Genomic DNA, 24,189 nt, shown 5'->3' on the forward strand with positions numbered 1-24,189 from the left:
TATTAAAACCTATTTATCTTTGTAAGTGATTAGAAACCTTGCAGATCAAAGGATCTGAGGGTAATTGAGGGTGTATGATGTGTTTTGACTTTCTAATACCTGCTGCTTTTTACACCTCTGCCTCTGAAGCAGGTGTAGGGGAAAAGTGAGTGAAAAAGTTGTGGTTTTTCACTGTTTCTGCCTGGAATGCTCTTTAGCTTCCAGACAGGGATGACTGGTTGGGGGGAGGAGAGGGTGAAGTCTCTGTTATGGAGGGGAGGTTCCTGGATGTGGGGGGGATAGGTCTTTGATATGGGGAGGGGTCTCTGTTATGAGAGGGGTCTTATTTCGGGGGATCTCTGTTTTGGGGTGTCTGGAGGGGAGTCTCTGATGGTGGTCATTGATGGGGTCTTTGATGAGGGGAGGTCTGGTGGAAGATCTCTGATGGAGTTGGTGGGAGGGGGGTCGGGTCACCCTCATGAATGCATGATGTGGTGAGAGGGTGACCCAGCAATTCCCATGGTGGGGAAGAAGCCCTTACTTGTCAGCTGGGGGGAGGGGGAGGGGGAGTACAGGGGGCAGAATTTGCATTGTGGGGGGGCCTGTCCCCAGATTTTGCTGTCGGGCCGCTCGCTCAAAATGACTAGATAGTGGTATTCGGAACAGAATCCCTTGCATATATCTGCATTGCTGGGGCGAATGAATCGCTCTGGACACCACTCATAATGCCATGGCAAACCACAAGCGATTCAGCTCTGGCGGGAGAACACCGGGCTGGATTTTCCGTTGCCCGACGCCGATATCATAATCGGTGATCAGGCAGAGAATCGTCTCCGATGCCCAAATCGGGGCTGATGGGAGTCAGCCATGCTGCGCCCCCTTGGAAATGGCATCATCGCACCACGCGCCATGGCAACGGCCCTCCTGCGATGCTCTGCCCCCAACGCGGTGAGTTCCCGAAGGCGCGGGACAAGTGTGGTCTCAGCCGTGCGGGAATCCGGTGTGGCTCCTGCGGACTGCGCCCAGCACCGCCGCACACGGCCGGGATCTGTGTTGCTGGCTGGGGGGGGGGGGGGGGGGGGGGGCATCCACGAGGACTGGGAGGACTGGCAAGGGGGTGGGCTGTGGAGTCGCGGATGGCGGGTCGGGTCCGCGCACAGCCAGCGCCATGTTGTACCGCTGCAGTTCGGGGCGGGGTTCATCGACTGGGTTAGGCTATTGTATCAGGCCCCGGAGGCGGGTGTAAGGACGAACAGGATGACATCGGACTACTTTAGACTGCACCGTGGGACAAGACAGGGCTGCCCTCTCTCCCCACTGCTATTTGCACTGGCCATAGAGCCGCTGGCAATTGCACTGAGATCTTCTAGGGGCTGGAAAGGGCTGGTCTGGGGGGAGTGGAACATAGAGTATCGTAATACACGGATGATCTGCTGTTATATGTATCGGACCCAATGGTGGGGATGGATGGTATTATGGCAACCCTGAGGGAATTTGGCCGGTTCTCCGGATACAAATTGAACATGCCTAAGAGAGAGTTGTTTGTAATTCAGGCGAGGGGGCAGGAGAGTAGGCTGAAGGGGTTGCCGTTCAGGCTGGTGGAGGAGAGTTTCCGATATTTGGGGATTCAGGTGGCATGGGACTGGGGCAGGTTGCATAAACTCAACCTGTCCCGATTGGTTGAAAGACTGAGGGAGGAGGTCCGGAGGTGGGAAGCGCTCCCGCTGTCATTGGCGGGGAGGGTGCAGACTGTTAAGATGACGATTCTCCCATGGTCCTTGTTTGTTTTTCAGTGTCTCCCCATCTTTATCCCGCGGTCCTTCTTTAAGAGGCTGAATAAAATTATTCTGGGATTTGTATGGGCAGGGAAGTCCCCGCGGGTGAAGAGGGGGATGCTTGAAAGGAACAGAGGAGAAGGGGGGTGGCGTTGCCGATCTTCAGCAACTATTACAGGCGGCAAACAGAGAGATGATAAGGAAATGGATGGTGGGTGCGGGTTTGGTTTGGGAGCGAATGGAGGCTGCTTCGTGCAGGGGCACTAGCTCAGCATCCCTGGTCACGGCACCTCTGTCGCTTCCGCCGGCACGGTACTTCACCAGCCCGATAGTGGCTCTTCGGATCTGGGGCCAGTGGAGGAGGCATGTAGGGGAAGAAAGAGCATCGGTGTGGACCCCAATCTGCGGCAACCACCGATTTGCCCCGGGGAACATGGACGGGGGATATCGACTGTGGAGGAGGGTGGGGATTGTGAGGATGGGGGATCTATTCCTGGAAGGGAGCTTTCCGAGCATGAGGGCACTGGAGGAGAAGTTTGGGCTAGCAAGAGGGAACGACTTTAGATATTTGCAGGTGAGGGATTTTGTATGCAGACTGGTGCCATCCTTCCCATGTCTCCCGCCGAAGGGGAGGCAGGACAGGGTAGTTTCTAGGGGAGAGGAGGGAGAGGGTAGAGTTTCAGACGTCTACAAGGAACTAATGGGAGCTGAGGATACGCAGACCGAGGACCTGAAGCTTAAGTGGGAGGAGGAGCTCGGGGGGGGGGGGTTGTGCACCGGGGCCCACATGACGGTGGCCCGGATGAGCAGATTCTTCAGGCTGAAGGACAAGTGTGCTCGATGCGCCGGAGTGCCGGCTAACCATGTACACATGTTCTGGTCGTGCCCTAAACTCAAGGGGTATTGGCAGGGATTCGCAGGTGTCATGTCCCGGGTATTGAAAACTGGGGTGGTAATGAGCCCGGAGGTGGCAATCTTTGGGGTTTCGGAGGACCCGGGAGTCCAGGAAGAGAGGGAGGCCGACATTCTGGCCTTTGCTTCCCTGGTAGCTCGGCGACAAATAATGTGAGCACGGAGGGACTCAAAGCCCCCGAGGGCTGAGGTATGGCTATCGGACATGGCGAAAGAAAGTCTTGGCCTAGAGAAAGTCAAGTTTGCCTTGAGAGGTTCGCTACTAGGGTTCCCTCGAAGGTGGCAGCCATTTATTGACTTCTTAAAAGAGGAGTAAGCGTCAGCAGGGGGCGGGGGGGGCGAGTGGGGTGTGTGGCTAGGGTAGAGTAGGGTAGAGTAGGGGGATATTGAGGCAGGTCCGGGCGTGAACAGAGCCGTGGTTTGCACTATGTTTAATTTGTAATTTGTGTCTTGACTTCTTTTTTTTTGTACTGTACAATGTCACTTTTTCTATATGCCTAAAATACCTCAATAAAATTGTTTGTTTAAAAAAAAAATGTTTTACCGCTGCAGGTCGTCAGCCGTGCGTATGTGTGGCCAGGGACCTGGCCATTCTCCGGCCGTTTTCGGCACGGGAGCTTCACCTGGTGCCGCTGTAGCCCTACGCTGGTCCGGAATCGTTGAAGGTTTCATGCAGAAATTTGTCGTAAAAGACCACACATGCTCTGTTGGCTTCAACACTTAGTCGCTGAAACGGAGAATCCAGCCCCTAGTCTCCCAAATGGCGAATCCATTTCAATGGATTCAATGGCTCAGAATTTGCTGAGAAAATGATGCCATGTGAATAACACATGCCATTATTCGCCTGAACATTGTCTCGTAACTTGTGGTGAGGAAGAGTTCCCAGATGCCTGTTATCATTATCAGCATGCATTGCTGGCAAATACAAGTTGGTGCACATTTCGGTTTGAACAAGGCTGACTAGGATACGCCCTGCTCCAGCACATTCTGAGCCAATATTGTTTTAAAGAAGTGACTCACTCAACCAATAAATGGATTCTGTAGATGCAGTGGATATAAATTTTCATAAGACTTTCATGAGTGCACATTAAAAAAATAGGCATATGTTATGAGATATTGCGGACAGAAAGTTGCTGGTTGACAAACAAAGAGTTACAATAAACAATATTCCTCAGATTGGTGGGCAGTTGCAACTGGTGTACACTAGGGTCTAATTTTGTTCCTGGTGTATAAAGATGATTTGGACTTGGCTGGACTGAATAAAATCAGAGACTATGGGGAGACAGAGAGGCAATGGGATTAGTTAGGATTTTTTCTCGCAAAGAGCTGGCACAGAAATGATGGGCAAAGATTTAAAGTAATTGGCAGCAGGATTAGAGGGCAGATGAGAAGAAAATCTATCACCAAAGAGTTTAAAGGGGAGTCTCTGATGGAGACCTTTCATGGGTGGGTCTGGTAGTCACTGCGTAAAAGGTTGGTAGAGGCAGAAGCCTTCAAGACATTTAACAAATACCTAAATATTCATTTGAAGTGTCATAACCCACAGGGGAATGGGCCATTGGGAGGGGGGATGGTACAGGGGACACAGTTTAGGGTGAGGGGCAGGAGCTTGCGAGGGGATTTGAGAAAATAGAAATTCACTCAGAGGGTGGTGAGAATCTGGAATGCACAGCCTGGGAAGATAGTGGAGGCCGGAAACCTCACAACCTTTAAAAAGTACTTGGATGAGCAATTGAAATACCATCACATTCAAGGATATTGGAGTAGTGCTGGTGAGTGGGATTAGTGCGCAATTTTGGGTATTTATTGTCGGTGCAGACTCGATGGGCCGAAGGGCCTTTTCTGCACTGTACTACTCTATGACTCTAAAGTTGGAAGATGGGATTAGACAGATAGCAATTTTCGGTCTGTCATAAACATGATGGGCCAAACGGTCTCCTTCTCGACCATTAATTTTCTATGGCTCCTTGTTTATGAAAAAAACAGTTGACAAGATTTGCAGGCTTTGTATCAGCAACTTTAAAAAAATAAAACGTTAGTTTCTAAATTATAATTTTAACATCTAAACATTGGACAGTCTTTCACCTATATAAAATCAGATTTGAATCATCCAGGACACATCAATAATCTCTACATTCAAATTTTAGTATCCTCATTATTTAAGTGCAAAATCTTACATTTCAGATATGTTACTTACTTTTTTACGATGCTGGTGGATGCTTTGGTAATTTTGCTCGCCAGTCTGAGGAGTCCTTTAGCATACCTCTTTTCCAGATCAGCTCTTTAAAAAACACAATTATGTGATTATGATTAGAATTGTTAAAACTGTACGCCACACAGTTACCTTTTTATTTTTAAGGCTTGTGCCTGCTTTTTGTGGCATGCTTTTTAAAGCTGCAATGGCACACAATTGCTTTTCTTTGATACAACAGCCTGTTCAACTACATTTTTTTACCTGCAGCGAACTATCCAATTTGCAAATCTGTTGTATCTGATAGGAGCACCCATCTGAATTTAAATTGTCTCCTTAAATTACATTAGAGCAAAAAAAAAATTCTTCCCAAGAAATGTGCTCCACCACAAGTCTTCAAAATTCTCATCAGTTATTGCATCCTGTATAAATATACACTGGAGAGAGTCCAGCCACAGGAAGCGGAGGAAGTATCATGGAAAGGGAGGAGAATCTGGATAGAGATAATGATCAGCAAAAGAATGAGGACAGCTTAGAAAGTCATCCTGTCGTTGATCTAAGTAATGTCAGAAATGCTCTGATATGCGAGAAAAAGAAATGAAGTATAAGCAAATTTATAGGCACACCCAAACCTCTATATTTATGATCTGCACCATTTCCCGAATTCAAATTAAACATGATTGTAATTTTCCAAGTGTGCCAAGGTTATCACATGCTAATCCCTAATATTCCCATTAACAAGGAGGGAGCAAAATCTAAAAACGCAATTTATTACTGCATATTATGCAGAAGCTACATATAATCAAACAATACCATTGTGCTTCTCTCTGGTACAAATACTTCCTCAAACACCAGTATCTAAGCAAGAATGTCCATGTGCTGCCTGAACCGTCAAAAACCTGCTTTAGTCGGCTGCTGGCTGTCACACTGACAGAGAATTGGGATAGTGGCTGTATTCAGCAACCACTGTCTGGAGCGATTGCCAGATTGCATCTTCAAATCAGAAGCCTGAGTGATTTAGACCTGTACGTTCAAACAATGGGGGACCCAACAGTGAGGCTTACTGGACCTGCTGGCCTGAGAAAATGTCAGGTCAATGGCGCATGGTATATTCCCTGAGAGGCCAATGAATCTGCTGAAAAGATTGAATGGTCTCAATTGAGGCACAGAACCCTCTGTGGCTGCTTTTAATCTAGCTTGGTGAGGCTTTTTGCCTGGCTCCATTCTTATCTATCTACCAGAAGCCATAAAATCTCTTAACACTCCAGCACTCTAACTCTCCCCCCCACCCCACCAAACTCTTCCCCCCCCCTCCCCCACCACCTCCCATCCCCCGCCACCCCACCAAAGAATTTACCCAGGCCGCCTCCTATTTTTCATTACGTACTGCCTCTCAATGCCATCATTCCAAAACACAAAATCAGGTTCCACAAATATGCTGAAGTCACCCAGCTCTACACCGCCACCATCTCTCTCAACCCCCTCTACTGTCTCTAAGTTGTAAGAGAGCTTGTCCGACATCTAGTTCTACAGGAACAAAATTTCCTCTAACTGTATATATTGGGAAGACCCAATAATGAGTAGTGAGCATGGGATAGCCGAGTTGATGATTATGCAATCATTTTCAATGTTGACAGACTGACATTTGTATGTGTGAGAACTAGTTTTTTTAACAATGACCTTACTGACAGTACATGCACCTGCTTGCACCAGCAGAACAAGTATGGTAGATAGTGTATATTATTTTGCCTATCCTGATCACCTTGTTACATTTTATCGTTCATTGCATTGTTGATCAAATGGCACTCACTACTTCAGCTTCCTACTGTCACTCCTGTACTCTTACTATTGTGTGGGATTGTCTCTTCCCAGGATGCCAAATAATTTTGCCCAACTTTCCCTCATCTCTTCCAATAGTTACCCTCATTGCTACATCTGAGAAGTTGGAAATCCTACTCTCGGCAGCCATGACTTTCAGCTCTGTCCGAATTGTTAAAACTTGCAACACCAGGTTTAATATCCAGTAGTAACTTCAAAGGGCAGTGATCGATTGTCTGAGACCTCAATGCTGGGTTGCATGTTCTGATATATGTCAGCATTATCATAAGAAATCTGCTACTGGCATTAAATAATCTTATCCATTCATTTTTGCTCTTTGCGGATTGTGTGTTACAAAGGTATTCAAGTTATTACGTTGATATCAGGTTCTTTATCTTTATTATAGTCACAAAAATGAGTTACATTAAAACGGCAATGAAAATCCCCTAGTCGCCACACCACGGCGCCTGTTTGGGTACATTGAGGGAGAATTCAGAATGTCCAATTCACCTAACAAGCATGTCTTTCAGTAACTTCATTGAAGCCTACTTGTGACAATAAGCGATTATTATTATTATTACTTCAGGGCATGTGGGAGGAAATCGGAGCGCCCAGAGGAAACCCACACAGACACGGGGAGAACGTGCAGACTCCGCACAGACAGTGACCTAAGCCAGGAATTGAATCCGGGTTCCTGGCGCTGTGAAGCAACAGTGCTAACCACTGTGCTAACGTACCGCCCATCAGGATTGCTGTTGGCCCCTACGTTTTCCTTCTTGGTTTAGCCACTAACTCAGGGATGGTGAATGGAGGCAATTTGTGTGTTCCTGACTTTATAACACGTTATGCCTCAAAGAATGTCTTGATGAAGACAGAATATTTTAACAATACAAAGAATATAAGGCATGAGCAATTTAGCAATGGACCAAACATCTTCAGTGGAAAGAACTCTTGAACAAAGGGGAATATGTTTTTTGAAATCTTGGTGATTGAAAGAACACGATAGTAATTTGAAAATTGTTTCCATGCAAAGAACATGTAAACAAACAAAATGTTTTCTCTGATGGGGAAATATTTCTGCGAAAGAACATTCTAATAATGAGAGAAACATCTTTCATTAGTACTGGAATTCCCCAATAATGGACAAGCATTTCAGCCAAAGTAAAACCTACCAATAACAGGAAATGCATCTCACTCACAGAATGGTTACTTCGTGGATAGGAAGAAATTAAGTTATTAAGAAATGATGGTTAACTTTCTTGTCTTTAACCCCACATCATAAAAAAAAGATGGCTGCGGGTTTATAACCTGTTTTTTAAATTTTAAATTATTTGTGTTCACGTTTTCAAGACTTGCTTTCTCACAGTGACATTATGGTTTGAATTTGTTTGGTGTAAGCACACATGAAATTATTAATTTGAACCAATGCCTTATTCAATAGTTCTGGGAGCCAGAATAAATATGAATTACAATTAAATACGTATTAAATCACACTGCTTTGCGGATATACTATGATGTATTGTACAATATATTTAAATTGAGCCTGTAATAATGATGCAGCTACCATGTTTAAAACTACTCAAGTGGATACCGGTAATTCATTTATTCAACAATTATTAACTATCTAATTATTTTTTCCTCACCCGCTGGAATATCTAAGTAATCTAAGTGGTGCTCAAAGTGTCTTATTGTGTTTTAATGCTTTTATTCATCCCACTGAAGGATAATAGGATTCACATACATACAATCACACTTCATATTGCAGTAATATGGATCAGCATTGCCACACAACAAACTCCTTTTCCACCTTTAAAAAACAAGAATACAGGGCAACATTTATAATAGAATTACTTTGTGATTTTTGTAAAGGTAATCAACAAACTAAAGTTGTGTTCTTTGTACCTCTGCTGAAGGACGGATATGAGTTCTTTGCAGTAATTGTCACCATTTTTGGCAAACTTCTTGATGTGTTGATATATTCGGTTATACTGAAAACAACAATATGCCAGTTAATATTCAACAGACATTCATCTTTTTATTAAAAATAATTGGAAAAATAGAATTTTGTAAGTCAGGCCTAGGGTTGTCAGAAAAGAATAAAGGAAGCATAAGATTCGAATTTATATCATTTATTTCTCACGTTGGACTCACCGAGTACCTACTATTGTCATTTGAAATATAGAAATAGCAATAGACAATATAGTGCCTTGAACCTGTTACACCCTTCAATTAGATTATAGCTGATATGTTTCTCAACTCCATTTACTGCCTTTTCTATACCTCTTGATATCCTTACCTAATCAAAGACATTTACTAGTTTTCAATTGACCCTGCATCCACAGCCGTTTGCAGGAGAGAATTCCACATTTCCACTGTCCTTTGCTGAAAAGGTTCATCTTAATTTCATTCCTGAATGGTCTATCTCCAATTTTAGTAGGATGTCCCCATGTTCTGGATTCCCCCAACAGGGGAAATACGTTCTTCCTGTTTACTATATCAAAGCCTTTTATCATTTAAAGCTCCTCAGTTAGATTATTCAATTTTCTAAATTTGAAGGACCACAAACTAAGTTTAGGAAGCCTGTTCAATTAATTTATCCTTTTAAGACCTGTGCAATTCAGTTGACTCTGTGCTCTACCCCTCCTAGGTTAAGATATGCTTTTGAGTAACCAACACTCATCGCAATTCTCCAGATAGGGACTGATTCAAATTCTGTACAATTGGAGCATCACTCTCCTTTTTTTCCAATCCTCTATAGATAAAAGTGAACATTATGTTAACATTCCCAATTGATTTTCGTACCTGTGCGCTACTTCTTTGGGATTTGTGTGCCTATAAACTCGAATCCCTTCGCTGCTCCACAGTTTCTAGTCTTTTTTTCAAATTTAGAGTACCCAATTCATTTTTTCCAATTAAGAGGCAATTTAGAGTGGCCAATCCACCTACTCTGCACATCTTTGGGTTGTGGGGGCAAAACCCAAGCAAACACGAGGAGAATGTGCACACTCCACAAAGACGGTGACCCAGAGCCAGAATGGAACCTGGGACCTCGGCACCGTGAGGCAGCAGTGCTAACCACTGCGCCACTGTGCAGCCCACCACCGTTTCTAGTCTTTTGCCATTTTCCAATTTGTTCTTCTTGGATCCAAAGTGGATTAATTCACGCATCCCCATATTGAACATCATCTGCCATATTTTTGCCCAGTTAATTAATCAGCCTGTGACTCTTTGTAACCTCCAGCTCCCATCTACACAATGTATTGCTCCCCCTAACTAACCTGTCATCTGCAAAATTGGATATATAACTCTCTATTCCTGTACACACGTCATTGACAAAATAACGAAAAACAGATACCCGGTACAGATCCTTGGGAAAGAAAAAGGGGGAGCTTTAACCCACCTAAAAGCAGTGGATTTGGGAAGTTATCATATCAAAAATCAGAATCCCAACCCCAATCCATTATCAAGCTATCCACTTCAGGTTTTCACAGGGGCTGTCAGCCTCGTTTTGATAGGTGGCTTCTCCTTTAAACTCAGGCCGGCCAGATTTCCGGCACCTCGGAAAACCCGGCAGCTTAAAGGAAGATGAAGTCTATTGGATCCAGGATACCTGCAATCCCCCGACCCTTCTGATCTTTCACTGACCTAGCTAACTGGCCTAACTACTATCTGTTTTCAGGGAATTACTCAAATCCATTAAGGAGGATATTTAGAAAATGATAAGATGATCAGACAGTCAACTTGGCTTTATGAAAGGGAAATTGTGTTTAACTATTTAATTTGATTTGAATATTTTCAGGCAGTAACAAGCAAGGTGTTGGAGCCTTGGATTTCCCAAAAGCTTTTGATAAGATGCCATGTCAAAGTTTACTAGATAAGGTAAGAGCTCATGTTGTCGGTAACATATTCACACGGATAAAAGAATGGTGAGCTAACAGAAAGCAGAGACTAGGAATAAATTAGTCATTTTCAGGTTGGCAAGCTGTAACTAGCAGAGTGTCACATGGAGCAGTGCTGCGGCCTCAACTATTTACAATCTACGCCAATGATTTGGATGATGGGATTGAATGCATGGTAGCTAACTTGCTGATGACACCAAGATAGGTAGGAAAGTAAGTTTTCAAGAAGAGGCAGAGAGTCTGCAAAGGGATATAGAGATCTCCCAACTTCAATCCACCTCCCCAAGTCCTTTCTCTCCCCCAAACATTCTGTCAAGAATACTACATTCTCCCTGCTCTCCGCCTTCTACCCTCTCAATCAATTATCGAATCAACATGTGCCAGTTATCTCCAATGCCATGCACTCTCTTTTTTACTAATTAATATTCTCTTGTGCTGAACCTAACAAAGCGCCTCCTGGAATTCGATACAGAAAGCATCTATGTCCTTGTCCATCATGTTAGTAAACTCTTAAAATAAAACATCTGGATTAGTTAGACTTGCTCTTCACATATCAGAGCTGATTCTGTTTGATCAACTTACATTTTTTTCATCTGAAGATAGAGCCAGTGACCAACCCCCCCCCCCCCCCCCCCCCAAGGACCATGTCGCAGTGACAGTTGAGTTTCCCGGTTTCTCCCTCGCTCCTTGCCCCAGCAAATGGGTTGGCTGAATAAATGTTCCCATTTATCGTGTTTGCTCTCAACTTCATTCCACACCGAATCCCTACCGCCGGTACTGAATGAAGAGGTTTGAATTACCTAATTTAATCCATTAATTTGATTACATTCCACGCCAAAGTTTGCACACGCACATTTGCTTCAGTTGTATTTAGGACAGCTAACCCTTGCTTAAAAATCACATCGGCTGTCACAGGAGAGCGTCATTTGAACGAGGATGTCGTAAATAGCAACATTTGAAATAAGCAGACAAGTCGAGTTACACAGAAATAAAGTTGTCGTCCCGAGAAACTCATTACTCCCCCCCACACACACACCCGAGCTATGCGACAGTGTTTTAAAATGTTTTTCATTCCAGCTGTGTTAACAACAAGCCTGAAAAAAGAAGTGGCAAAAAAAAAGGGGAAAGTTTTCATACCGTGGACCCGCTCACTGGATCCTTCATTGTGCCTTTCCCTCCGGATTCACACGTTCCAGGAGTGGTGCTTTCGAGTTTGCACTTGTACTTTGAGCAGTCATCTGATAATGAAGCAGGAACCAAACATGTATGTGTCCCTTGGGTCCTAATGCCCATATATTAAAGAGCACTGCCAAATAAAACAAAATGATCTTCATCTGCAGGAGTTGTCAGAGGTTTACCAGAGGCTTTTGCATATCAGTCCCAACTGTCACTTTCCATTTACTTGAATGAAAGAGGTGGACCAGCAATTCTTCCATTTTACTTAATTTATCAGCGGCCTGTGTTCGTTGTAGCCAAACCACTCATCAGACATGCTGCAAATGATAATACAACCATTCATTGCTTTAGATATACCGAGTGTAAGTTACCCAAAAGAAGGTTCCCAAAACAGCCTGTGAAGATCTGGATCCAAGCCAGCCATTTCAAATGTGAATGAAGGAGTGACCTTGGACGATTACAATACAAAAGAAGTGAAAGGTAGGTTTCACGTGGCACTGTATCCCCTCATAGTTTTAATTACTCATCGGAATGCAATAGTTTATAAATGGGTGTACACCTCTATTAAACGAAATACCACAACAAGATTGGATGTGAATGCAAATATATGCTGTGCTGAAATGCTGAAGGTTATTGCCATGCTTTTATCCAGCAAGGTATAGGTCAAGCCCAGCATGTAATCATGATTGATAAATAAATTAGCGCAATACAGGCTCAGTATTCTAAATAGCAGCCATGGCCTTGAGAAACAATAATAGTGGCAATTCCCACAAAGAATATTTATCTGTAAAGGTAGAATCCTATGGAAATTAAAATTAGAAGGAAGGATTATCACTGAACTCCATAGCACTGTGGGAGCATACAGAGTTTGTTGGTGTAAACTTGCTGGCAATTATCACACTGCCTTTGAATGGGAATGTTCCCTTATGCTTAAATGCTATTCCTCTGTTAACGATTGATTGTTCATCATACTCATCTATTTTCTTTAATCCCATTAATGGCCCTAATTCTGTGCAATGAATTGTTAGCTTGAACAAATCGTTAGTGGGCACTACATTCAATTCCACCCTGCTTCAGATCTGTTCCACTATCAACTGAAAATAATTGTTTTGTGCAGAGACATGGAACTTTGGGTCTGGATAATGTCACATTGTTTCTAGGAATACAGGCAAGATGGAAAATAGAGAAGGCATCCCAGTGGTTATGGAATAATAGAAAAGAAATGGGAAATTGGGAGTGTGAAACTTCACAAAATACGAGTTCATGGTGTAGGGGTAACAGATTTCATGGATAGAGGATTGGTTAGCTAACAGGAAATAGAGGGCAGGGATAGTTAGATCTTTATCGGGTTGGTAAGCTGTAACGAGTGGAGTGCCATAGGGACCAGAGCTGGACCCTCAACTATTTGCAATCTATATTAATGACTTGGATGAAGGGGTTAAAGGTATGGTAAATTTGCTGATGACCCAAATAAAAATGGGGAAGTATGTCCCAAGAGGGCATAAGGGGCGGGATTCTCCAAAATGGAGGCGAAGTGTTGAGACGCCAGCATAAACACCGGAGCGTTTCATGCCGGCGTCAATGGGCCCCTTGGCCCAGCGATTCTGTGACCCACAGGGGGCCAGCAGGGCGCCGATGTGCTCCGCGCAGCTCCACTGCAAATACGGGGCTCTGCACTTCCGGCCGTGGGTCTTCGCATGCACACGGTGGCCCCGCGCAACATGGCGGACCCACGCAGCGGACCGGCCCCACAATATAGGCCACCCCAGATCCCAGCCACCCGCCGGTCGGTGGCCCCCGATCGCGAGCCTGGCCGTCCTGGAGCGCCCCCCCCCCCCCCCCCACCCCACGGTGATGAATCCCCCGCTCCTCACCTGGGGTGCCCGCCGGGTGAAACCATGTTACAACCACGCCGACAGGAACTCGGCCAGCTGTCGGCTGAGAATTGCTGTGGGGACCTCTTTCAATGACGCCGCGTCGACCGCACATGCACGTCTGACGCCCCATTCTCTGCCCCTGCGCCGAGCGCAATTTCGGCGCAGAGGCTCGGAGAATCCCGCCCAAGGAGTCCACGAAGGAATATGAATAGGTTAAGTGAGTGGGAAAAATTTGGCAGATGGAGTAAAATGTGGGAAAATCTGAACTTATCCGCTTTGGCAGGAAGAACAGAAAAGCAATATACTATTTGATGGCAGAACTCTGCAGCAAAGAGGCACTTGGTGTCCTGGTATATTGGCATGTAGGTACATTGATTAGGAAAGGAAATGGGATTTGGGCATTTATTACAAGGGAAACTGAGTATAAAAGTAGGGAAGTTATGCTTTGGTTGTATAGGGTGAGGCCACATAGAATCATAGAATCTCTACAGGTGCAGAAGAAGGCCATTTGGCCCATCAAGCCTGCACCGACCCTCCGAAAGAGGAAACTTCCTACCTAGGCCCACTCCCCCACCCAATCCGCATAACCCCACCTAACCTTTGGACACAAAGGGACGACTTAGCATGGCCAATCCACCTAACCTGCTCATCTTTGGACTGAGGGACAAAACCGCCTGGAGTACTGTGTCCAGTTCTGGTCTCTTTACATAAAAAAAGATATAATTGCATCAGAAGCAATTCAGAGAATGTTCGCTCAACTGATTTTCGTGATGAAGTGATTGTTGTGTGAGGAAAGGTTGAGCAGATTGGACTTACATTGGAGTTTTGAAGAATGAGAACTATTCTTATTGAAACGCACCCTCTGGCCCCAGCCGACCTATCAACAGATGGGCGAGCTCCAGAGCCACCAGTGCCATCCTGTTGGCTGGGATGAGTGTGTGTGTGTGGGGAGTGGAGTGCTAATATGTGGCTGCAGCTTGTCAGCCCCTCGTGTGTGTGGTGAATGTATAATTACCGATAATTCACCAGTGCACTGTGTTATGTTATTAACCCTGTTGGCTCTACCTATGGGCCATTGTGTGGCTTCACCCACAGGGGATATGTTGGGGCATGTACGGGCTCCGCCCATGGCTCCACCCCCTTTACAGGAAGTATAAGAGCTGCTGACCTGCGGGGCCGCCTTCAGTGTTGTACCGGTCACAGGCAGGCTCAGTTCTAAGCTGATTAAAACCATGGTTTACTTCTCCACGTGTCTTTGAGTGAATTGATGGTCGCATCAATTTAATCAGCTTAAAATACTACGATGGAATCAGCCCTCAAACCTGACAGACTGGAACTCGATCCACAGGCCGCGGAGGCGAAATACATTTTTTCACATTGGCTTCGATGCTTCAAGGCCTATCTCGCCGCGTCGTCTACGCCATCCGTCACTGACTAACAGAAGCTGAGCCTCCTCCACGCACGGGTGAGCCATCGCATTTCTGTCCAGCTCGATGAAGCCGCTTCCTATACAGAGGCCCTCGCACTACTCGAACGCCTCTGTACGGCCTGTGAACGAGGTATACGCGCGACACGTCTTCACCACTCGCCGCCAGCGCCCCGGGGAGTCGCTAGATGATTACCAACGCGACCGCAAAGCCCTCGCGCACAACTGTGACTACCAGGCCATTACGGCCACTCAGCACATGGAGCTCGCCGTCCGAGACGTTTACGTGGCGGGGGTCCGATCGAACTATGTGAGACAGCGCCTGCTCGAAAAAGGGGCCCAGCACCTGGACGACACGGTGAAACTGGCTACCTCTCTGGAGGCCGCTTTTCAGAGCCTTACTGCGATCCCGGCCGATCACGCGATCCTCTCGTGGCCCCCGACCCGAGACTACCCCAGGCTTGTGCCGCGCGGCCGCCCGCCCATCATGGGGGCCTACCCTGCTACTTTTGCGGCCAGTCCCAACACGCCCGACTGCACTGCCCGGCCCGCAACACGAACTGCAGCAGCTGCGGGTGAAAAGGACACTTCGCCAAGGTCTGCCTGGCCAGGTCTAAGAACTCGAATTCACAGACCCGATCCACAGACTCACAGGCCCGCAGACCCCGCATAGTGGCAGCGTGTCTGCCGCCTCCGCCTCCGCATAACATGTGCGAATCATGGGGACCGCCATCTTGGCCATTCTCCCCCACGCAGCTGGCCACGTGTGATCCATGGGGGCTGCCATCTTGGACATCATCTTCCTCACCGCCCGCCACGGTCAACCAACGAGGGCCGCCATCTGCTACGCCGCTCGACGCGTACGACCTACACGGACAGCCATCGTGGGGCCGCCCCAGCACCTCCGATCACGCCGCCGGCTACCCACACCTCAGCGCGGTCACCCTGGACCAGTCGCGACCTAAGCACCTCCAGAGCTCCATGATGGCCGTCCGGGTAAACGGGTACGGGACACCTTGCCTTTTCGACTCCGGGAGCACAGAGAGTTTCATTCACCCGGACATGGTAAGACGCTGCTCGCTCCCAATATTCCCGACGCAACAAACCATATCCCTCGCCTCTGGGTCGCACTCGGTGCAAATCCAAGGGTGCACTACTGCAACCCTAGCGATCCAGGGCGCTGAGTACGCTAATTTTCAACTATATGTGCTCCCAGACTTTTATGCTCCTCTCCTTTTGGGACTCGACTTCCAGTGCAACCTCAGGAGCCTAACTCTTACGTTCGGGGGGCCCCTGCCCCCGCTCACCATAGACAGCCTCGCGACCCTAAAAATCGACCCCCCCTCTTCGCAAACCTCACTGCCGATTGCAAGCCAGTAGCCACCAGAAGCAGGCGGTATAGCATGCAGGACAGGACGTTCATTCGGTCCCAGATCCAGCGTCTCTTGCATGAGGGGGTCATAGAGGCCAGCAATAGCCCCTGGAGAGCTCAGGTGGTGGTCATCAAGACCGGGGAAAAGTTCCAGATGGTGGTTGATTACAGCCAGACCATTAACCGGTTTACGCAACTCGATGCGTACCCCCTTCCCATCGCGCACTACCGCGTGTTCCCCACGGTGGATCTGAAGTCTGCATACCACCAGCTCCCAATCCGCCCGGAGGACCGCCACTACACGGCATTTGAGGCAGATGGCTGCCTTTTCCATTTCCTCCGGGTCCCCTTTGGCGTCACGAACAGGGTTTCGGTGTTCCAACGAGTGATGGACCGAATGGTGGACCAGTACGGGCTGCGGGCCACGTTTCTGTACTTGGACAATGTCACCATCTGTGGCCATGATCAGCAGGACCAGGACGCCAACCTCCACCGATTTCTCCAAACCGTCCAAAAACTCAACCTCACCTACAACAAGGAGAAATGTGTTTTCCGCACAACCAGGCTAGCCATCCTCGGCTACGTAGTGGAAAACGGAGTCCTAGAGCCCGACCCTGACCGTATGCGCCCCCTCCTCCAATTCCCTCTCCCTCACTGCCCCAAGGCCCTGAAGAGGTGCCTTGGATTTTTCTCCTATTACGCCCAGTGGGTCCCCTAGTATGCGGACAAAGCCCGCCCACTATTTAAGGCCACCCTCTTTCCACTGGCAGCCGAGGCTCGCCAGGCCTTCAACTGCATCAAAGCAGACATCGCCAAAGCTGCGATGCGCGCGGTGGACGAGTCCGTCCCCTTCCAGGTGGCGAGCGACGCCTCAGAGGTCACTCTCGCCGCCACCCTCAACCAAGCAGGCAGACCGGAAGCGTTTTTTTCACGCACCCTCACCACCTCCGAAATTCGACACTCTTCGGTCCAAAAAGAAGCCCAAGCCATTGTGGAAGCGGTGCGGCACTGGAGGCACTACCTCGCTGGTAGGAGGTTTACCCTCGTCACCGACTAACGATCGGTTGCCTTCATGTTTGACAATACGCAGTGGGGCAAGATCAAGAACGATAAGATCTTGAGGTGGAGAATCAAACTCTCCACCTATAACTACGATATAGTATATCGTCCTGGGAAGCTCAACGAGCCCCCAGATGCCCTGTCCCACGGCACATGCGCCAGCGCACAAGATGACCGACTACGGGCTATCCACGATGACCTCTGCCACCCGGGGGTCACCCGGCTCGCCCATTACATCAAGGCCCGCAACCTGCCCTACTCCACCGAGGAGGTCAGAACTATAACCAGAGACTGCCAAATCTGTGCGGAGTGTAAACCGCACTTCTATCGACTGGATAAGGCCCACCTAGTAAATGCATCCCGGCCCTTTGAATGCCTCAGTATCGATTTCAAAGGGCCCCTCCCCTCCAATAACCGCAACACGTACTTCCTTAACATCATAGATGAGTTCTCCCGCTTTCCGTTTGCCATCCCCTACCCTGATATGACCACCCCCACTGTCATTAAAGCCCTGCATAGTGTTTTCACCCTGTTTGGTTTCTACAATTATGTCCACAGCGACAGGGGCTCGTCGTTCATGAGCGACGAACTACGTCAGTACCTGCTCAGTAAGGGTATCGCCCCGAGAAGGACTACCAGTTATAACCCCAGGGGAAACGGGCAGGTGGAGAGGGAGAACGCGACGGTCTGGAAGACCGTCCTACTGACCCTACGGTCCAGGAATCTCCCAGTTTCTCACTGGCAGGAGGTCCTCCCCGATGCGCTCCACTCTATTAGGTCCCTCCTTTGCATGGCCACAAACCAGACTCCTCATGACCGCTTGTTTGTTTTCCCTTGGGGAGCTCAGGGGCCTCGCTTCCACCCTGGCTGATGACACCGGGTCCAGTCCTCCTCCGAAAACATGTTCGGAGCCATAAGTCTGACCCTCTGGTAGAGAGGGTCCAGCTCCTGCACTCCAACCCACACTATGCGTACGTCGAACACCCCGATGGCTGGCAAGATACCGTCTCCCTCCGGGACCTGGCGCCCGCAGGCTCCAACACCACTCCCACTACTGCATCCCCCACACTATGTCCCGTCCAATCTCCCATGTTCAGTGCCCCCACCCCTATATGGTTCCCGCGCTCCCTCCCACCTGCCGCACCGGTCCACAGGAATGAAGCTCCGGAAGAGCCGCTCCCGGAGTCCACGCCTGTGCCTGCTCCGGACCCACTTCCACAGCCACATGAAGCAGCTGCAACACCAGTGCTTCGGCGGTCGCAACGTATGATCCGGGCACCGGACTAACTGAATCTATGAGCCCGCCAACCCCGCCGGACTTCATTTTTAAAAAGGGGGTGAATGTGGTGAATGTATAAATACTGATAATTCACCAGTGCACTGTGTTATGTTATTAACCCTGTGGGCTCTACCTATGGGCCATTGTGTGGCTTCACCCACAGGGGATATGTTGGGGCATGTGCGGGCTCCGCCCATGGCACCACCCCCTTTACAGGAAGTATAAGAGCTGCTGACCTGCAGGGCCGCCTTCAGTGTTGTACCGGTCACAGGCAGGCTCAGTTCTAAGCTGATTAAAACCACGGTTTACTTCTCCACGTGTCTTCGAGTGAATTGATGGTCACATGAGTGTGCCAATCCCGACCCTGGCAAATCTGACACCATTTTTCATTGGAATCGTTTGTGTTGCACGTGGCGCCGGTGCTAGCCCATTGATGGTCATATCAATTCCAAGACTTGGCGACAAGGGTCACAACAAACCACCTCGTAATTCATGAGCAGTGAAGGAACCAGTTCTAAAACCCAGACCTGGGGCGGGATTCTCCGCAAACGGCGCGATGTCCGCTACCCGGTGCCAAAAACGGCGGGGATCAGTCCGGCGTCGGGCCGCCCCAAAGGTGCGGAGAATTCCGCACCTTTAGGGGCCAAGCCCTCACCTTGAGGGGCTAGGCCCGCACTGGAGCGGTTTCCGCTCCGCCAGCTGGCGGGAAAGGCCTTTGGCCAGCCGGCGCCGAAAGGACTTCGCCAGGCGACGCATGCGCGGAATCGTCAGCGGCCGCTCACTGCATCCCCGCGCATGCGCAGGGGAGGGGGTCTCTTCCGCCTCCGCCATAGTGAAGACCATGGCGAAGGATGAAGAAAAAGAGTGCCCCCACGGCACAGGCTCGCCCGCGGATTGGTGGGCCCCGATCGCAGGCCAGGCCACCGTGGGGCACCCCCCGGGGCCAGATCGCCTCAGGACCCCGGAGCCTTGTCCCGCCGTTCAAAAGGAGGTCTAATCCACGCCGGCTGGCGAGGGTTGACAGCGGCGGGACTTCGGCCCATCGCAGGCTGGAGAATCACCGGGGGTGCGCCCGCCGACCGGCGCGATTCCCGCTGACCGGCGCGGTGCGATTCCCGCCTCCGCCGAATCTCTGGTGGCGGAGAATTCGGGACATGGCGGGGGCGGGATTCACCCGGTGGGGGGGTCGGAGAATCGTGTCCCTTATTTGTGCTTCTTGCCTCTGAATTGTTCCGGGAGTTCCACCAATTGTGCTGTCGTAGAAGTCCACCGATTCTGTCCCGGCATCAGCACTTAGTCTCTGAAATGGAGATCCCGCCCAATATGTTTGGTCACAAATATCATGACCTGTACCTGACTGGTGTCGATGCGTTTAAATAAACTCTGTGTACTCAACTACTTTTATCTGATGTTTAAAAACGAACTAGCACTGAATATGTAAATGTGAAAGATTTTACTGAGCAGGTAAGTATCACAGTATTTGCTTTTCTTGATAATAACACATTAACAACATTTAACTCTGTTGTACGTTTAATGTGTCACTGCAGTCTTGCCGGTGTGAGTGTTGTGTACTGCAAAATTAGACACCACAGGCTTGCAGGAAACATCACAGTCAGGATATTGTACTTGTTATTATGTAACTGTCTAATTCTGAACACTTGTGTTTGGATGTTCTCCAATAAGAAAATGTATTATTTCTGTGCAAATCATCAATAATATTGTTCTCTACTTTCTTTCTGTTTTGCTCCACCAAGGCTGGAATTTTCCATTGAATTGAATGGAAATATGTAATTAACAGCCAAGAACTCATTTCCTGAAATCTTCAGAGTTTAAGCCCTTTATGTATTTCCTGTTGACAGTTTGCATTGCATTATTTAACGCATTCAGCAAGCATTTTACTTTTATTCTGAAAATATTTTGTTTTCTTCTGCTGAGCTGAACTTTTGAATATAATCATAGCAATCAAATTATCATCGTTGTATTCATCCTGCTCTCTTTGACTGTAATCTACATATCTTTGTGCAAGCCCACAGTATCGAAAATAAACTGAGAAGGCTCCTTCTTCTGTAAAACACAATATTGTTTAATGTGAAGGAAATTCTGTTAACAGAATTGAAAACAACTTTCTTAGAAATTGATACACTGAGAGAAAAAAAAAATCAAAGTCTGGGGCAGCTCCTCTGTGCCGGATGTTGATGGTATTAGCTGTACCATGTTAACATAAAAAGTTTGTTTGGATGAAATTAGCTTGCTCTTAATTTGATAAGAGATGGCTTCCCTTCTTTGTTGAGGTGCTGCTCTGTGGGAAGAATAGACATACCCCACTGACCCTGGTCCACTCTGCCAGCCTTGAAATTAGCAGAGGTTGGCTCCTTGACCTCTACTGGGGCAATGTGCCAAACTAGGGAAAGTTTTGCTAAGGACTGCTGCAGCGTAAAATCAGAATGTTATTTTGTTTTAGCCAGTGGCAGGCCAGGCTCTGTGAGTGCTTCTACTATAAACAAAACTTGAGTATGAACAGGACAGTGGACCTAGCAGGTGTTTCTTGTGTCTACTGCCCAAAGGATGTAAACACTGGGAACAATATTTGAGGTGTGCCGCCTGCTGCTGAATCCGTGGTCTGGTAAATGGAAGATCAAGCAAGAGGAGGCAGTGGAATGCATAACTAAATAATATTCTGGCCCTGCCCTTCCAGCGCTGTTGACAAATGCTTCAGGTGGCCAGGAAACCTGGCTTTATTAAAAAGCAAAATGGCTTTATTAAAAATGGTAGACAAAATCATTTAGTGTAAATTCTTGACGGGCGAAAGTTTCCCAGGCAAGAGGAGGCCGTTTTGGTGTGTGCAGGGAGTTAAGACCATAAGACATAGGAGCGGAAGTAAGGCCATTCGGCCCATCGAGTCCACTCCACCATTCAATCATGGCTGATTTCAACTCCATTTACCCGCTCTCTTTCCATAGCCCTTAATTCCTCGAGAAATCAAGAATTTATCAACTTCTGTCTTAAAGACACTCAACGTCCTGGCCTCCACCGCCCTCTATGGCAATGAATTCCACAGACCCACCACTCTCTGGCTGAAGAAATTTCTCCTCATCTCTGTTCTAAAGTGACTCCCTTTCATTCTAAGGCTGTGCCCTCGGGTCTCCCCTGCTAATGGAACCAACTTCCCTACATCCACTCTATCTAAGCCATTCATTATCTTGTAAGTTTCTATTAGATCTCCCCTCAACCTCCTAAACTCCAATGAATATAATCCCAGGATCCTCAGACGTTCATCGTATGTTAGGCCTACCATTCCTGGGATCATCCGTGTGAATCTCCGCTGGACCCGCTCCAGTGCCAGTATGTCCTTCCTGAGGTGTGGGGCCCAAAATTGCTCACAGTATTCTAAATGGGGCCTAACTAATGCTTTATAAACCTTCAGAAGTACATCCCTGCTTTTATATTCCAAGTCTCTTGAGATAAATGACAACATTGCATTTGCTTTCGGACTCAACCTGCAAGTTTACCTTTAGAGAATCCTGGACTAGGACTCCCAAGTCCCTTTGCACTTCAGCATTATGAATTTTGTCACCGTTTAGAAAATAGTCTATGCCTCTATTCTTTTTTCCAAAGTGCAAGACCTCGCACTTGCCCACGTTGAATTTCATCAGCCATTTCTTGGACCACTCTCCTACACTGTCTAAATCTTTCTGCAGCCTCCCCACCTCCTCAATACTACCTACCCCTCCACCTATCTTTGTATCATCGGCAAACGTAGCCAGAATGCCCCCAGTCCCGTCATCTAGATTGTTAATATATAAAGAGAACAGCTGTGGCCCCAACACTGAACCCTGCGGGACACCACTCGTCACCGGTTGCCATTCCGAAAAAGAACCTTTTATCCCAACTCTCTGCCTTCTGCCTGACAGCCAATCATCAATCCATGTTAGTACCTTGCCTCAAATACCATGGGCCATATTTTACTCAGCAATCTCCCGTGAGGCACCTTATCAAAGGCCTTTTGGAAGTCAAGATAGATAATATCCATTGGCTCTCCTTGGTCTAACCTATTTGTTATCTCTTCAAAGAACTCTAACAGGTTTGTCAAGCACGACCTACCCTTACTAAGTCCTAATCCGACCCTGCACTTCCAAGAATTTAGAAATCTCATCCTTAACAATGGATTCTAGAATCTTGCCAACAACCGAGGTTAGGCTAATTGGCCTATAATTTTCCATCTTTTTTCTTGTTCCCTTCTTGAACGGGGGGGTTACAACAGCGATTTTCCAATCCTCTGGGACTTTCCCTGACTCCAGTGACTTTTGAAAGATCATAACTAACGCCTCCACTATTTCTTCAGCTATCTCCTTTAGAACTCTAGGATGTAGCCCATCTGGGCCCGGAGATTTATCAATTTTTAGACCTCTTAGTTTCTCTAGCACTTTCTCCTTTGTGATGGCTACCATATTCAACTCAGCCCCCTGGCTCTCCTGAATTGTTGGGATATTACTCATGTCTTCTACTGTGAAGGCTGGCGCAAAGTACTTATTTAGTTCCTCAGCTATTTCCTTGTCTCCCATCACTAGATTACCAGCGTCATTTTGGAGCGGCCCAATGTCAACTTTTGCCTCCTGTTTGTTTTTAATGTATTTTAAGAAACTTTTACTATCATTCCTAATGTTACTGGCTAGCCTACCTTCATATTTGATCCTCTCCTTCCTTATTTCTCTCTTTGTTATCCTCTGACTTCCCACTACTCTTTGCCACATTATAGGCTTTCTCTTTTGCTTTGATGCATTCCCTGACTTCCTTTGTCAGCCATGGCTGCCTAATCCCCCTCTGATAACCTTTCTTTTCTTTGGGGTGAACCTCTGTACTGTGTCCTCAATTACTCCCAGAAACTCCTGCCATTGCTGTTCTACTGTCTTTCCCACTAGGCTCTGCTCCCAGTCGATTTTCGTCAGTTCGTCCCTCATGCCCCTGTAGTTACCTTTATTTAACTGTAACACCTTTACATCTGATTCTACCTTCTTTCTTTCAAATTGCAGACTGAATTCTACCATATTATGATCACTGCCTCCTAAGTGTTCCCTTACTTTAAGATCTTTTATCAAGTCTGGCTCATTACATAACACTAAGTCCAGAATGGCCTGTTCCCTCGTGGGCTCCATCACAAGCTGTTCCAAAAAGCCCTCCTGTAAACATTCAATGAATTCCCTTTCTTTGGGTCCACTGGCAACATTATTTACCCAGTCCACCTGCATATTGAAGTCCCCCATGATCACTGTGACCTTGCCTTTCTGACATGCCCTTTCTATTTCCTGGTGCATTTTGTGCCCCTGGTCCTGACCACTGTTAGGAGGCCTGTACATAACTCCCACTATGGTTTTTTTGCCTTTGTGGTTCCTCAACTCTACCCACACAGACTCCACATCATCTGACCC

The 24,189-nt window shown here is 47.4% G+C and overlaps 1 protein-coding gene and 1 long non-coding RNA gene across 7 annotated transcripts in view; one reads left to right on the top strand and one right to left on the bottom strand.

The window, feature by feature from the left end:
* nostrin (nitric oxide synthase trafficking) overlaps window positions 1-12,078 on the bottom strand; it is an 86,146-nt gene extending 74,068 nt beyond the window's left edge. Inside the window, exons 1-3 of one of the 6 annotated variants that reach the window (XM_072473607.1) lie at window positions 11,712-12,078; window positions 8,578-8,663; window positions 4,864-4,947 (exon numbers count right to left, since the gene is read on the bottom strand). In XM_072473607.1, coding sequence (XP_072329708.1) covers window positions 4,864-4,947; window positions 8,578-8,663; window positions 11,712-11,867 — 326 coding nt within the window. In that variant the 5' untranslated portion in view covers window positions 11,868-12,078. The remainder of the gene's footprint in view (window positions 1-4,863; window positions 4,948-8,577; window positions 8,664-11,711) is intronic. The other 5 variants (XM_072473640.1, XM_072473622.1, XM_072473598.1 and 2 more) reach the window with 5 other exon arrangements.
* The window catches only part of LOC140389526 (uncharacterized), a 94,400-nt gene continuing 80,728 nt past the window's right edge, over window positions 10,518-24,189 (top strand). Inside the window, exons 1-2 of the long non-coding RNA XR_011934414.1 lie at window positions 10,518-10,554; window positions 12,102-12,230. This is a non-coding gene — a long non-coding RNA (uncharacterized lncRNA). The remainder of the gene's footprint in view (window positions 10,555-12,101; window positions 12,231-24,189) is intronic.

The sequence above is a fragment of the Scyliorhinus torazame genome, chromosome 2 (genome assembly GCF_047496885.1).
Source record: "Scyliorhinus torazame isolate Kashiwa2021f chromosome 2, sScyTor2.1, whole genome shotgun sequence".
Lineage (NCBI taxonomy): Eukaryota > Metazoa > Chordata > Chondrichthyes > Carcharhiniformes > Scyliorhinidae > Scyliorhinus > Scyliorhinus torazame.